This window comes from Bos javanicus, chromosome 25, assembly GCF_032452875.1.
Source record: "Bos javanicus breed banteng chromosome 25, ARS-OSU_banteng_1.0, whole genome shotgun sequence".
NCBI classification, from domain to species: Eukaryota; Metazoa; Chordata; class Mammalia; order Artiodactyla; family Bovidae; genus Bos; species Bos javanicus.
In genome coordinates this window covers 27,946,517-27,962,463 of record NC_083892.1, presented here as the reverse complement: position 1 = coordinate 27,962,463, position 15,947 = coordinate 27,946,517, and the positions used below count along the sequence as shown (strand labels likewise).

Below are 15,947 nucleotides of genomic sequence, written 5' to 3'. Positions count from 1 at the left end.
GAACTCACAAGGTAAACAAAGAAACAAGTATAGCCCATGCAAATACATAAACAAATTAACTGTCTCTGAAAAAAATTAATGGTCTCTGAAAAAAGCCCGATAGAAAGTCTACTAGACAAAGGCTTTAAAACAACCATCTCAAAAATAAGTAAAACATTAAAGATGCTCCAAGAATTAAAAGATGTGGAGAAAGTCAAGAAAACAATGCATGAACAAAATGGAAATATCAATAAAGAGACAGAAAGAAACAAAAAGAAATTCTGGAGCTGCAAAGCACATTGACTAACATGAAAATGACTAGAGGGATTCAAAGGCAGATCTGAACAGGCCAAACAAAGAATCAGTAAACTTGAACAGAAAAAGGGATTAAAGAGAAGTGAATAAAGCCTAAGGGGTTGGTGGAACACCATGTGATGAACCAACATACACATTTTGAGAGTCCCAAAAGGGACTACGTGACCATCAAGAGACGAATGGTTAAAGAAGATATGGCGTGTACACTGCTACTGCTAAGTCACTTCAGTCGTGTCCGACTCTGTGCGACCCCATAGACGGCAGCCCACCAGGCTCCCCCGTCCCTGGGATTCTCCAGGCAAGAACACTGGAGTGGGTTGCCATTTCCTTCTCCAATGCGTGAAAGTGAAAAGTGAAAGTGAAGTCGCTCAGTCGTGTCTGACCCTCAGCGACCCCATGGACTGCAGCCTACCAGGCTCCTCCATCCATGGGATTTTCCAGGCAGGAGTACTGGAGTGGGGTGCCATGGCGTGTATACACACACACACAAACACACATATACAATATGGAATATTACTCAGCCATAAAAAAGAATGCATACCATTTGCAACAACACGGATGGACCTAGAGATTATCACACTGAGAGAGTCACTTCCTAGGCAGGTTGGTAGGGAGTCTAGGGGTCCCCAAGGAGAGAGGGGTCTGGAATTCTCAAGGAGGAAGAAAGGACAAACTTTTTTTTTCTTTCTCCACATTCCTTAGGGTTATATAACAATAATGTATCCTGCCTAAGGACAGTCTTTGGATTCAACCTTCTGTTATCTTAAAATGTAAATTATGGGAGTAGACCTGGTCTTTACAAGGATGTATCCTGCCTGAGGACAGTGTTATCTTAAAATGTAAATTATGGGAGTAGGTCTGATGAGGTCTTTACAACCTCCAGACATTCTTTGGATTATATAACCTCATTGTTAAGACTAGCAAGCAGGTATTCTTTCTGCCCCCTTCTGATGCCTATGTCAGAAGCTTTCTCTATCTCCTTTATACTTTAATAAAACTTTATTACACAAAAGCTCTGAGCGATCAAGCCTCGTCTCTGGCCCCGGATTGAATTTTTCTCCTCCGGGGGCCAAGAATCCTGGTGTCTTCGCGTGATTCAACAACAACCTTTCAACACTAAGTGAAGTAAGTCAAAGACAAATGTATTATATCACATGTGGAATCTTAAAAAAAAAAAAAAAGGCCCCAAATAAACTTATTTACAAAACAGAAAAAGACTCAGACACAGAAGACAAACTTATAATTACCAAAGGAAGGGAAGGGTAAATTAGGAATTTGGGATTAAGAGATACACATTCACTATATATAACACAAATAAACAACAAGGACCTCTAACACAGCACAGGGATCTATATTCAATATCTTGCAATATTGAAATTATATAATGAAAAAGAATATATATATATTGTATATAATATATATATATCTATAATGAAAAAGAATTAAAAAATATATATATATATATGGATAACTCGATCAATATGCCATACACCTGAAAGTAACACAACACTGTACATCAAGCCTGCTGCTGCTGCTGAGTCGCTTCAGTCGTGTCCCACTCTGTGCGACCCCACAGATGCCAGAACACAAGGCTCCCCCGCCCCTGGGATTCTCCAGGCAAGAACACTGGAGTGGGTTGCCATTTCCTCCTCCAATGCATGAAAGTGAAAAGTGAAAGTGAAGTTGCTCAGTCGTGTCCGACTTTTCACGACCCCATGGACTGCAGCCCACCAGGCTCCTCCGTCCATGGGATTTTCTAGGCAAGAGTACTGGAGTGGGGTGCTATTGCCTTCTCCGCTACATCAACCATACTTCAGTGTAAAACTTACTTTGTCTTTAAAAAACAACAACAATAAAAACAAAGCCTTAGGAATATGTAGAAAAATTATCAGAGTTCTAACAGTTGCGTCTTTGGAGTTCTGGAATGAAAGGAGGAAGAGACTTGGGGCAGAAAAAAATGTTTAAAGAAATAGTGGTCCAAAACTTCACAAACTGGGGTAAGAAATAAAAATTTACATAACCAAGAAGTTCAGCAGATAAACTTTAAAAAAAATCATAATTAAATCCTTTAAAGACCAAATATAAAGAAAAGTATTGAAAGCAGTCACAGGACTTTTTAAACTAACATCTTTCAAGAGCTGAAAGAAAAGATCACTCAACCCCTTGAAACTATCCTTTCAAAATGAAAGAATATATATAACACTCCCATTTGAACCAAAACTAAGAAAATTGTAGCCAGCAGGCCTGTTCTCAAAGAAGTGCTAGTAGAAGCTCTTTAGGCTGAAGTAAATGCTAAAAAGTAAACATGAACAGGAATGAATGATGAAAAGAAATAGTAAAATTCTAAGTAAACACGAAAGACTATTTTTGTCCTCTTAACATTCTTTAAAATATGTATTGGGTTGGCCAAAAAGTTCGCTCAGGGTCTCCCATAACATCTTACGAAAAACTGGAACTAACCTTCTGGCCTACCCAACAGTGTTGATGAGGATGTGAAGAAATAAGAACCCTGTGCATTGCCTGTGGGAATGTAAAATGGAGCAGCCACTAGGGAAAACAGTATGGTAGTTTCTCAAAAAATGAAAAATACAGTTATCCTAAGATCTAGCAATTTGGCTTCTGGGTATATACTCAAAAGAACTGAATGCTGAATCTCCAAGAGGTATTTATACACTTGTGTTCACAGCAGTACCATTATGCATAACAGCCAAAAGGCAGACATCACCCAAATATATACACTAATGGATAAATGAATAAACAAAATGTCACACATACATAAGATGGGACAGTATGCAGCCTCCAAAAGGACACCCTGACACACTCTACAGCATTAATGAGCCCTGAAGACGTTATAAATGAAATAACCAGAAAGACGTTATAAATGAAATAACCAGAAGACGTTATAAATGAAATAACCAGAAAGAACAAATAACGTAGCCAAAGTCAGAGATACAAAGCAGACTGGTGGTTACCAGAGGGAGAAGGGAGGATGGGGACTCATTGTTTAATGGGTATATGGTTTTAGTTTGGCATGATGAAAACCTATCCTTTGGATGGATGGCAGAGATGATTGTACAACTGACTCTGTCTAATGCCACTAAACTGCACACTTATAAATGGTTAGAAATAGGGCTTCCCTGGTGGTCCAGTGGTTAAGAATCCACCTGCCGATGCAGAGGACATAGGTTTGATCCATGGAGCAGAAAGATACCACATGTCTCAGGGCAACTAAGCACGGGTGCCACGATTACTGAGCCCATGAACCTAGAGCAACAAGAGAAGCCGCCTCAATGAGAAGCCCACACGCAACTAGAAAGCAGGCCCTGCTCACCGCAACTCAAAAAAGCCTGTGCACAGCAACAAAGACCCCGCATAGCCAAAAATAAACAAATGTTTTTTAAAAATGGCTAAAATAAAAATACAATATTAAAAAATATTCAGATTTTGTAAAAAGACATATACTGTACGATTCTATTTATACGAGGTATTAAGTGTAGTCAAATTCATACAAACAGAACGGTGGTGTCAGGGGCTAGGTTAAGTAGGAAATGGAGAGTTGTTTAATTGGTATAGTTTGTTTTACAAGATTAAACAGTTCTGGATGTTGACTGCACAACAGTGTGAATACTATAAATGAACTTTAGACTTAAAAGTGGTTGAAATGGTACATTTTATGTTATGTTTATCACAAAAGTAAAACTATAAATAAACATACATAAACACATACAGGCACACATTTGAAAAGATTTGTCTTCATAGAGAAGAGAAGCAAGGGAGAAGGGCACTAGTTTACTGACAATGCACCAGCCGTGTGCCTGAAACAATACCAAATATTGCCTCCAAAAGAAGATTTCTGATTATTCTGAATGAATGACAAATGCCTTTTTTGGATTTATCAGCTGTGTTATTAATTCTAAAAGACCAGGGTTAGTTTTTTCTCATGGAAACTCTTGCTCTAATTCTTAATGATGCTTTTAATTTCTACAAACTTAACTTGAGGTTAAAGCGTCTGCCTGGAATTCAGGAGACCCAGGTTCAATCCCTGGGTCGGGAAGATCCTCTGGAGAAGGAAATGGCAACCCACTCCAGTACTCTTGCCTGGAGAATCCCATGGAGGGAGGAGCCTGGTAGGCTACAGTCCATGGGGTCGCAAAGAGTTGGAAACGACTGAGCGACTTCACTCACTCACTTACTCAAACTGAACTTATTCAGGAAAGTCATCAAGAAAGTAACTGGGCACAAGAAGAGCAAACAGAGTATTATCAAGCCATTTTTGCCCCACAAATGTCAAATGACTTAATTCACCAACTTGATCAAAAGCTCGTAATTTATAAATCCTATTTTTCAACCAATTTAGTCTGAATGTTGAGAAGAGGTTAAGGGACAGATTTGGGGGAGATTTTTTGAGATTAAAAAGCCCACTGTGTTCTATTTCTGGCCCTAGAAGGATCCCAGGGTGGAAGTCTCAGTTGTCTCATATACAATCCTAGGATCCTACTGTAAAAGAGCACTGCGTATTGATTAAAACCCAACTAAATATAAACACACAGTTGCAAAGGATGACTTTTGCAAGCTATCATTTTCATTATGTGTCAGTCTTTCCCCACTTAAGATTATTTTTACTTACTTGGTCAACTTGTGGCTTTTCATTGCTGTCAGAAATTCTCTCACAATCTCAGGACTCTGGTGCTTACATGGTGTTTTTGATATGTATTTTAATGTCTACGGAAAAAAAAGAAAAAGCAAGCATTAGACAAATAGCTCTGAATGAACTATAGACATTAAAGAGATGAACTATATAAAGTAAAAGAACATGACTGATAAATGATTCTAGGATTCTAAACACATAATTAAATGAACAAAATCAGATAGGAAGGAATGATGACAAAAGTGTTAAATCCCTTATTTTCCTTAAAAGAGATTATGATGATTTAAGGCAAGTTTTTTAATGTCTTTGAAAAGATAAATTAGAAGACAATTAAATCCAAATCTTTATAAAACAAAATGAAAACTGAAAGCAAATAAATAACAAGAAAATATAAATTAAAATGACAGATACAAAATCAAACATATAACAGCTTAAATGCTCTTTTTTAAGAACAAAGCATAAGAATGGGAGAGAATGCAACAAACTATCAATTAGATATTAAGATTATAAATTACTTTTAATACTTTCTTTATACATTTTGGCACTTTCTAAGTTTTCTACCATAAAAAAGTATCACTTCCGCTGTAATAAAGAATTTGTTTTTGCCAAAATAGATGATCTGGCCTTTGCCCTCTGCTTCCAAGCGGTAGTCTTCATACGCTTGGAACATTACACCTAATAGGAGTGTGTTTGTCTGGGAGCATGACGTCCTACTGGATAGTCTTAACAGTAAGACTGAGAGTAGGGGCTTTGGGTCATGCCATATCAACCGACCTGGAGGCTGACATGAACTACACAGGCAATCAATCAATCAATCATGCCTAGGTAACGGAGTCCCAGTAAAAACTGGACACCAAAACTTGGTGGAGCTTCCTTGGTTGAAAATGTTCTGAGTGTATTAACACACACTGACTTCGAGAGAAGCATGTTCTAACTCCACATTAGAGAACAAAGGAAGCTCTGCCTATGATATTTCTCCTGGCACCTGCCCCAACTGCTTCGTCCCTAGGCCAATTTTAATCTTTATCTTTTCCTTGTGATAACCTGTAACTGTGAATATAATAGCTTTTAGCAAGATCTATGAGTACTTTCAGTGAATTATTGAACTTGAGGGTTCTCTTGGGGCGCTCTGACTTGCAATTGGTATTAGAAGTGAGGGCAGGTTTTTTATTATTCCCTCCTGTAAACTTTGCAGTTGGCCAACACTTGCAATTGCCCAAACTCTTTCCACTTCTATAAACAGAATAAAAACGGAGTTACAGTAAAACTTCTCAAATCAGATAATGCATAGTCATGATTCGGTGGCCAGTCAGCAGCAAGATAAACCAACCCCCTTTAACAGTAGTTTGGATAGACCCTCTGGAAACCTAGACTTACTTCGTATGTGATAGTATTCAAGTTCTGTTGCCCAGAACTGTGTTTATTCTTTCCACTTTCTTTACGCTGCTCTTTCAAATCAGTTAGTAACTGGAACACCTAGGAAGAGATATACAAAAAATTTTCATAGATAAGTTTGAGAAATGTATCTATTACAAGGTCAATGATCTTGAAGGATAAATAGAACATCTCTTTCTTCTCATAAACCCTCCTCCAAACTCTTGCATTAGAGCAAATGAATCCAAAAAGCATCTGACTTTTTAAAGATGTTATTTTATCTAAGTCAAACAGTATAAATTCATTTGTTTACATAAGCTATTTCAAGTGTTTCCTATCAATATAAACCATAAAACTCTAAACAAAGTGGGTATAGTGGGAACGTACCTCAACACAGTAAAGGCCATACATGATAAGCCCAGAGCCAACACTGCACACAACAGTGCAAAGCAAAAAGCTTCTCCTCTTAAGATCAGGATTAAGACAAGGATGCCCACTCTTGCCTCTTTTATTCAACTTAGTACTGGAAGACCTAGACAGGGCAATCAGTCAAGACAAGAAATAAAAGGCATCCAAAGGGATGTAAAGAAGAATTAAAACTGTCACTATTTGCACATTACATGGTATTATTTACAGAAACTCCTAAAGACTCCACCAAAAAACTGTTAGAACTAAGAAATGAACTCAGTAAAGTTGCAAGATACAAGACCAACATACAGAAATCTGCTGTGTTTCTATACACTAATTAAAAAAAAAAAAAAAACAATTCCAATCACTATAATTGTAACAAAAAAGACAAAACACCTTGGAAAAAATTTAACCAATGAGGCAAAAGACCTGTCCAGTGGAAACTATAAGACACTGATAAAAGAAAAAGTCAAGACACAAATAAATGCTCGTGGATTGGAAGAATATTGTTAAAGTGTTTGTACTACCCAAAGCAAACCAGATTCAGTATAATTCCTATCAGAATTCCAATTGCACATTTCACAGAAAAAGAACAACCCTAAAATTTGTATGGACCACTAAAGACCCAGAATAGAGCCATCTTGAAAAAGAACAACAAAGCTACAGGCATCACACTCCCCAATTTCAAACTATATTACAAAGCTATAGTAATCAAAACAGCACAGTACTGGCCTAAAAGAGATGCAGAGATTAATGGGACAGAATAGAGTCCAGATATAAACCCACACATACACAGCTAACAACTGATGAAAAAAGAGCCAAGAATATACAATGGGGAAAGGATAGTCTCAATAAACGGTGTTGGGAAAACTGGACAGCCATATGGAAAAGAATGGAACTAGATCACTACATAAACCATACACAAAAATTAACTCAAAATGGATTAAAGACTTGATGGAAGATCTGAAACCATAAAACTCCCAGACGAAAACACAGGCAGCAAGCGCCTTGACACTGGTCTTGGCAATGAATTTTCGGATTCAACACCAAAAGCTAAGGCAACAAAGGCAACAATCAACGAGTGGGACGACATCAAACTAAAAAGCTGCTGCGCAGCAGAGATCATCAACAGAGTGCAGCCTACTGAACAGGAGGAAATGTCTGCAAATTATTAGCTGATAATCGGTTAATATCCAAAATATGTAAATTCCTACAACTCAAAAGCAAAAAACCAAATAATCCAATTTTAAAATGGGCATTTTCTCAAAGAATACATATAGATGGCCAACAGGTCCACAAAAAGATGTTCAACATCACTAATCATGAGGGAAATGCAAATCAAAACCACAATGAGATTATCACCTCACACCTGTTACAACGGCTATTATCAAAAAGTCAAGAAATAAGTACTGGTGAGGATATAAAGAAAAGGAAGCCATTGCATACGATGGCTGGGAATGTTAACTGGTGCATCCGCTACGGAAAACAGGGAAGGATTATCAAACAATTAAAAACAGAACTACCGTATGAGTCAGTAATTCCACTTCTGGATAATTATCCAAAGAAAACAAAAACACTAATTTGAAAGGATATATGAAGCATTATTTATAATACCCAAGGTAAGGAAATAACCTAAAGTGCCCATTTACAGATGAATGGATAAAGAAAATGTGGCATATGCGTGTGTGCACATGTGTATGTATATATATATACATATATATACATTTATACACACACATATACACACATACATGCACACAGAGGAATACTATTCAGTCATAAAAAATGGAATCTTGCCAACTGCAACATGAATGGAATTTGAGGGCATTATGCTCAGTAAAATAAAGCAGAGAAAGATAAATACTCTATGATCTTACTTACATGTGGAATCTTAAAAACAACACAAAACCAAAATCCAAGCTCATAGACATAAAGAATAGATGCATGCGAGAGACAGCAGGGAGGGTGACAGAACAGATGAAAGTGTTCAGACGTCACAAACTTCCAATTATAAAAGAAAACCATGGGGATATAACGTACAGCATGGCAACTCTAGTTAATACTGTACTGCATATCTGAAAGTTGCTAAGACAGTAAATCTTAAAAAGTTCTCATCACAAGAAAAAAAAATTATGTGACTATGATGTTAATTAATTACTTATTGTGGAAATCATCTTGCAGTATACACAAATATCAAATCATTATGTCATATGCCTGAAACTAATATAACATATTTGATTATACCTGAATTAAAAAAATTTTTCCAACAAATTAAAAAAAAAAAAAAGATGTTGCTTCTTCTCCAATATGAAAATCTATTTTATTTCTGGAAAAGAAAAATTATGAGGCAAGTGATAAAAGTGGTTTACCAAAAAAAGGCGGGGGGAGGGACAGAAATGCTATAGAACTTTAGAAGTAAACTTTTCCCACAAGGAAGAAACATGTGTATTAGTGCTAAGAAGGGTCAGGAGGAAATCTCTCTCCTATTTTGGAGATTATATCAGAAAATTGTGAGAAGCACAGTATCACGACATAGTAACGACTAGATACAATGCAACCGTCCCCTGCCTGTCGGTCCTTTCAGATATAGTGGCTTGAGACCCCATTAATGCAATGTTCACAAATGGATAAAACGCTAAACACCTTGTCCAGAGGCCTAACAGACAAGGAGATTTCTAAAAGCCAATGGCTTGACCATCTCCTTCCTGTTATGACTAGAACCCATTTAAGATGAACCTTTAGGAAGGAAAGAATACGGCCCACTGTGTTAATTCTACTACCTTCTACATATATCACACAATGAAGACTTAAATCTCCTCTAAGTCTTCCTGAGTTTAGACCCTGACCTAAGAAAAATTGACGAATATATGAATTGTTCTTGCTATACCCAGAATTAACCTATCAGATGGTTTTGCTATTACCAAACAACACCCAGGTATAATAGAAAGTAAGCAGAAATAATGGTCTATCTCCCCTCTCACCAACCTTTTTCCTTCCTTCCTTTCTTTCCCCAGCAACCCAACCCTCAAGCCCCCAAATTCCAAATCTGTTGCTGCTGCTAAGTTGCTTCAGTCTGGTGAGTCAACTAAACTCTCACTTCCAAAATGAAGGTGTTAATACCTATGAGACCATTATAAGGATCAAAATAATAACTTACAAAAGCATTTTACAGCTAAAGAGTGTTAATTTGGAAAAGGCACACATTTTTTAATAGAAAATTTTTACAAACAGAAACAGTTCCAAAATAGATACTTCCATCCTATGAAGGCATCCCAAATGAAGATCTAAAATCTCTAGCATTTGGAGATGGTTGCCTACATGAGCTAGAGCCTTCTCAGCTTTCCTGAATTACTGTGTGTGATTTACCAAGCTAAGAGCATTCCAAAGTCCACCAGATGGTGCCATCTCTCTTATTTTACATGGGAAATCCAAATGAATTCAGTCATTTCTAACCAAAACTAATTCAGCAGCCTTCAGAAGCAGAGGGCAAACAATCAGAGAGGAAAACACAACAGTGCAAAGCAATTTACCTCATAGTTACTGAGCAGTGCAGCATTGGCATCCTTCCTGCAAAACAAAGCGAACTGTCATTAGTCTGGGTTCCTATCCCTCTGTGGGAACAAAATATATAAAATAATCCCTCTGTTAAGATTCAGTAGTCCAGTTCAGAAACTTGGGGACTACAACCCCCAAATTGAGAAATGTCCTAAATCTCACTGGTTTAGCTGGCGATGCAAATTCAGAGCAAATTCTCCTCTTTAAAACTGAGGTATATCACAAACCCATTATCAGGTAGGTTACTAAGATACTCTACTTATCCATGGTCCAAGTAGGCAGAAGTTAAAGAGAAGTCAGACATCAAGAGGAAGTTACTAGTAGGAAGAACCCGTGGGCCAAACCACAGGAGTAGGGGGATGGCAATAAACAGAGGGTGCTAGAATTAGCTGGAGAAACAGAGTGCCGCCTCATCCCACAGCTATGCCCCCTCTCCAGCACCTCTGCCTTCCACCAGCTGTCGACATTTTGGGCAGCTAAGTTTTCCTGCTGGATCACCAGAAATGAGACCCTTAACACTAACATCACTCCTGGAAATCCCAGCAATGTCAGGAATCCTGCCAGATTGGCACAAAACTCCCAAGGTGTTTATCTTCACTGTCAACTCAACAGGCAGAGTTCACGTGTAGAGCAGTGGTCAAAACCCTGACCCCTGTGCAACAGTCAAGGCAAAATGTCACTTTCACGTATGAATGAACGCAGCAGTGTAACTTGCATTAAATGACCACTGATCCATTCTACAGTATTGCATCAAAAAGTACATACTGTTCTTAATGGTCTATAGTAAGAATGCAAATTTATTAGTAACAATTAAGAATTCAGTTTTGACCTACTGTATAGCACAGGGAACTATATCAATATCTTATAATAATCTATAATGGAAAAGAATCTGAAAAAGAATATATATGTATGTATCGCTGAATCACTTTGCTGTATACCTGAAACACTGTAAATCAACTCTACTTCAATTTCCAAAAAACAGTTTTGAAATCAGACAAATCTGGGTTCATGTTCCAGCTCTGCCACTTACCTGAGTCTTAATGAGTTAATTACCACCCCCTAAGCATCCCCATATAAAACAAAAAGTGAAGATAAACTAGTACTCAGAAGTGTAGCCTGGATTCTAAATCCAGCTCCATCCTCCATTAGATATGTGAATTTGGGCAAGTTATCGAACCCTTCTGTGCTTACATTTCCTCATCTATAACATGGCAATTATAGTACCAACCTCCTAAGATTTTTATAGGATTGAGCTGAAACATGTGAAGTACCTGGAACACAGTAAGGACTCAATAAACACCATCTATTACCACTTCTGCCTGTGCTACCACCACCACCTCTTCCTACTTCAAAAAGCTGTTCTGAGGATGAAAGGAAAACACAAATTTTAAAAGTGTAACAGCCGGTGGTTTACTAGGATCGCCCTAAAGGAAAGCTGTAAGACATCATTTCACTTTAATTCTCACTAAAAAGCCTGTGATGTACGAGCTATTATGATTCTTCCTCATAGATGATGAAACAGGTGCAAAGATTAAAAACTGTGCTCAAGGGCACACAGTAAAAAAGAAAAAACTGAAGTGGACAATAACTATGGGATTGTAAAAAATAAAACTGGATGGAGATCAGTAATACAGAATCAACTCACCAAGGAGTTTGTATTTGACATAATGTGCAACAAAAATTACTGTCTGTTCTTAAGCTAGGAGAGGGGCTGTAAGGTGAAAACGAGGACACAAAGTTTCAAAAACATGGGCGGTTTCCCCAGTCAATAAATAAAGCAAAACAAGCAAGAAGTTGACACAGCATTCAGCCGAGACCTTAGGTCATCACACAGTGCTGTCAGCACCGTAATCAAAAAAGCACAAGGCTTACCAAAGGTTACCAGTCATTCAACAGAGAGCCAGGATTTCATCAAGTGAGGCTTTGCGCAAATGACAAGGGCATTTAGGTCACAGAGAATATATTTAAAAGGAACCTGACACAGGAAGGATAATGCATAATTAGGGGCCATGACAAGGTTCATTTAAAACTGGAAATGACAAATCAAGCCACATGTCATCCTTGACTACTTAATCAGGAAGTCAGCCCAAGAGCCCTCTTATGATCTCTGCTTGAAATTGAATTACAATTCCCTGTGTGCCATAACATTCAGGGGTACCAAAACAGCCCTTCCTGGAACAGGGTGGTGAGGAATTACAAATGCTGTTCTTTCTCAAGGCCAGTGGATGCATCCCAGGTACCACCGTGACAAGTTCATCTCCAAGTCCCAGCCCCTCCTCAGTCATGCAGACTATTCTAGGCCCTGGGAAATCTGTCCTGGCTGTTCAAGTACTGCCCCACTGCCCAACCATGCTGTTAACTGAGAGAATCCTGGGAACGTCTCCTGCCTTTTCTAGAGTCAATATACAAAGGATAGGCGCTCCCTTCCAAGTATATTGTCATGAACCTGTGTTTTGGGGCCAGGAGAACAATGGATCTTACTGCATCTTGCACTCTGGTGGGCACAGCTAATTTATCCACTGATATTTCATTAGGAAGATATTAATATATATTTTTTTTTAACCAGCTAAATACTAATGGAGTAAATGCAAAAAATTCTAGGCATTCCTTCATTCAATAAAATATAGGGCTTCCCTGGTGGTCCATGGTTAAAATTCTGCAATTTCACTGCAGGAGGCACAAGTCTGATCCCTGGTCAGGGAAGTTTCACATGCTGATTGGTGTGGAAACACAACAACAAAAAAATCAATGAATACAGTGTGTTTTTACTAAGTCCTAAATGAGTAGTGTGTATTGCGGAAATTTTTTTTTAATGCAGCTTTTATCCTGAAGAAGTTACTGTAACCACCACCAACTGGCAGGCTGCTGAGAACAGGATATGGTGAGATTTGAGAAACATCTTAATCGAGTTATCTAACTCAACAGCACCAATAATGATGATGTGATGCACTGAGAAGGAAACATGCCTTATAGCAATCCAGTCCAAAAATGGCTCATTTAAACCTAGTTAAGAGGATATAATCAGACAAATGCAACCTGAGGAACCTTCTTCAAATCCATTGGCCCAGATTCTTCAAATATCACTATCATTTGTCCTGATACCAATGTCACAAAAAGAGGCTAGGAAACTGTCTTAGAGTGAAGAAGGTTAAAGAACCCTGGCAACAAAGGCAATGTGTGATTCTTGACTGGATCCTAATACAGTGTTTCCTAAATCTAGCTAAAACATTATTAAGACAACTGATGAAATTTTAATATAGATTGCATTTTAATAATAGTGGTTATATAAGCACTAGGGATCCCTGGTGGCCCAGACGGTAAAGCGTCTGCCTACAATGCTGGAGACCCAGGTTCGATCCCTGGGTTGGGAAGATCCCCTGGAGGAGGAAAGGGCAACCCACTCCAGTATTCTTGCCTGGGAAATCCCATGGACGGAGGAGCCTGGTTGGCTACTGTCCATGGGGTCACAAAGAGTCGGACACAACTGAGCGACTTCACTATCACTATATAAGCACTAAATTCCCCAAGTATGATGATGGTATTACAGATACATAGGAAAATGCCTTTTTAAGACTGATAACATGACACAGCTATAATTCTCAAATAGTTCAGTAGAGAGTGTGAGAGTGAGAAGTGTGTGTGTGTGTGTGTGTGTGTAGAGAAAATGCATGCATGCCTACATGGTGACTCTAGGTAAAGGACATACAGGTACTTGTGATGCTCTTTTTGCAACTGCTACATGGGTTTAACATTTCTCAAGGTAAAAACTTGAGAAAAATGGAGATGTAAAATTAAACAATTCCAGGTTTTTTAAAAAAGACATCAGTATAACTTGTAATTAAGGACCCTCTCTTCCAATTTTTTTTTCCTTCATACTCTCTTGTAGGACTTAGAATAGTACTGATATTACTTATATTTAAAGTAAATATTCCAAGTGAATTTTAAAGACTGTGTGAATCTATACTTACAAGAGGGCAGTCATTTAAGCTCCTTAGCTGACTTGCTATTTGAAATTTAACCTGTAAAATCTGCTTAACTTGCTGAATCAATTTAATGGACACAAACAACTACTGGAAAACCAAATTCTGAATAAACAGGACAAAACGATCTACTGACAGACATTCCTTCGAGGCACACACGCACATAGAAGTCCAAGCAAACAGTGCCTAGTTACTATCACGCAGTCAACTCTTATGAACACAATGACGAACGGAATTGCTCAAATCTATGTTACTGATTGAAGTCCTGTTCGGAAAAGCTAAACTCTGCTCCAAGAAAACTGAGCAACCTTCAAAGTCAATGAACAAGTTAAAGTGTAGCATGCACTTGGGAGCCAGCAAACAAAGTATCCTCTTTCCAGCCCTGTTACTGACCTGCTGTAGGACCTCTTAGCTAATGTCTCTAAACATCAGTATTTCCAGTTGAAAGATGAAGGAAATTCTGACACTCTTTCAAAAAGATGATACAGAAGAAAGTCCATTTTTCCTAACTCTGTATCTTAACTTCAAGAATAACAGGATGAACACAAAGTCTTCCAGGCATATAAATAACCCAGAAGCATTAGACAAAGTCAGTCAAACAACAAATACCTCATGCATACAAATACTTAATCTTGCTATGAATATTTGGTATCCTTTCATCTGACGTGATGGTGAAAACGTTTTCATTTTTCAACTCTCCCTTTCAACCAAATAAAGCATAAATATTCCTTAACCTTAAAAAACTTCTAGTGTATATTATACGTATCATTCACATACACTAGGTAGTTAGGAAAAAAAGTAAAAACTCACGGGACTCTTCCATCCGTGCCTCGTCACTGCAGGTCCTAGGGCTGCCTGGCAGAGGTACAACACATTTGCCCTCTCAGAAACCCAGGGGTCTCCTGAAGATCCTGAGGACCACACTGTCCGAGATCACACCTCATGCTGGAGACCAGCCAAGATATGAAGTTAGGCGTCCAGACCATCCCATTCCAGGGGCCCTGCCATCCCCAAACCACACGCCTACCTCAGAAAACCTCATTTTCCCAAAACCGCTAGCCACAGAATTCTTGATTGATCAATGACTTCTTGGAAGAAGTGGGCAGGTTACTACCGGAGAAAAACTTCTTGACTGAAATCATTTCACTTTGGAAAATCAGAAAATTGATATGCTAAGCAATCAAGAAACTAGCTCATTAATTTATATTAATTTAACTTCTTAAACTACTGAAGTACTATTTATATTACTTCACTCAACAAATACAGTTAGCCCTCTGTATCTGTGGATGTGAAACCCACAGATACAAAACTAGTAAATACAGAAGGCTGACTATATTTGTCAAGGCCTACTGTATGCCAGGTGCAGTGCTAAGCACTAGGTGAACACACACTGGTCCTGCCTTCACGGTACCTACACTCTCACGAGGAAGACAAAGCACCAGACAAACATACATCTATTATTGTAATTTGTAATTATTTAAGGGGAAAATAAACCAAGGTTCTATGAGAGACAAAAAGCAGGACTGACTTCAGATTTACCAAAGAGGAAAAACACTGAAAAAGGATACTCAACCTGAGATGTCAAAGAGGTAAGAAAAGGGCAGAACAGGAGGAAAAGTATACCAGGAAGAAGGAACAGCAGTGCAAAGCCCTGGAAGTAGCAAAGGGCTTGGAGGGTTACCCTACCT

General features: G+C 38.3%; 1 protein-coding gene across 2 annotated transcripts in view; it reads right to left on the bottom strand.

Annotated features, from left to right (window-relative positions):
* CRCP (CGRP receptor component) overlaps nucleotides 1–15,947 on the bottom strand; it is a 42,470-nt gene that overhangs the window by 22,802 nt on the left and 3,721 nt on the right. Inside the window, exons 1-4 of one of the 2 annotated variants that reach the window (XM_061401822.1) lie at nucleotides 10,721–10,948; nucleotides 10,255–10,291; nucleotides 6,320–6,418; nucleotides 4,922–5,016 (exon numbers count right to left, since the gene is read on the bottom strand). In XM_061401822.1, coding sequence (XP_061257806.1) covers nucleotides 4,922–5,016; nucleotides 6,320–6,418; nucleotides 10,255–10,291; nucleotides 10,721–10,746 — 257 coding nt within the window. In that variant the 5' untranslated portion in view covers nucleotides 10,747–10,948. Of the gene's footprint in view, nucleotides 1–4,921; nucleotides 5,017–6,319; nucleotides 6,419–10,254; nucleotides 10,292–10,720; nucleotides 10,949–15,947 lie in introns of those variants that run through there. The other variant, XM_061401823.1, reaches the window with a different exon arrangement.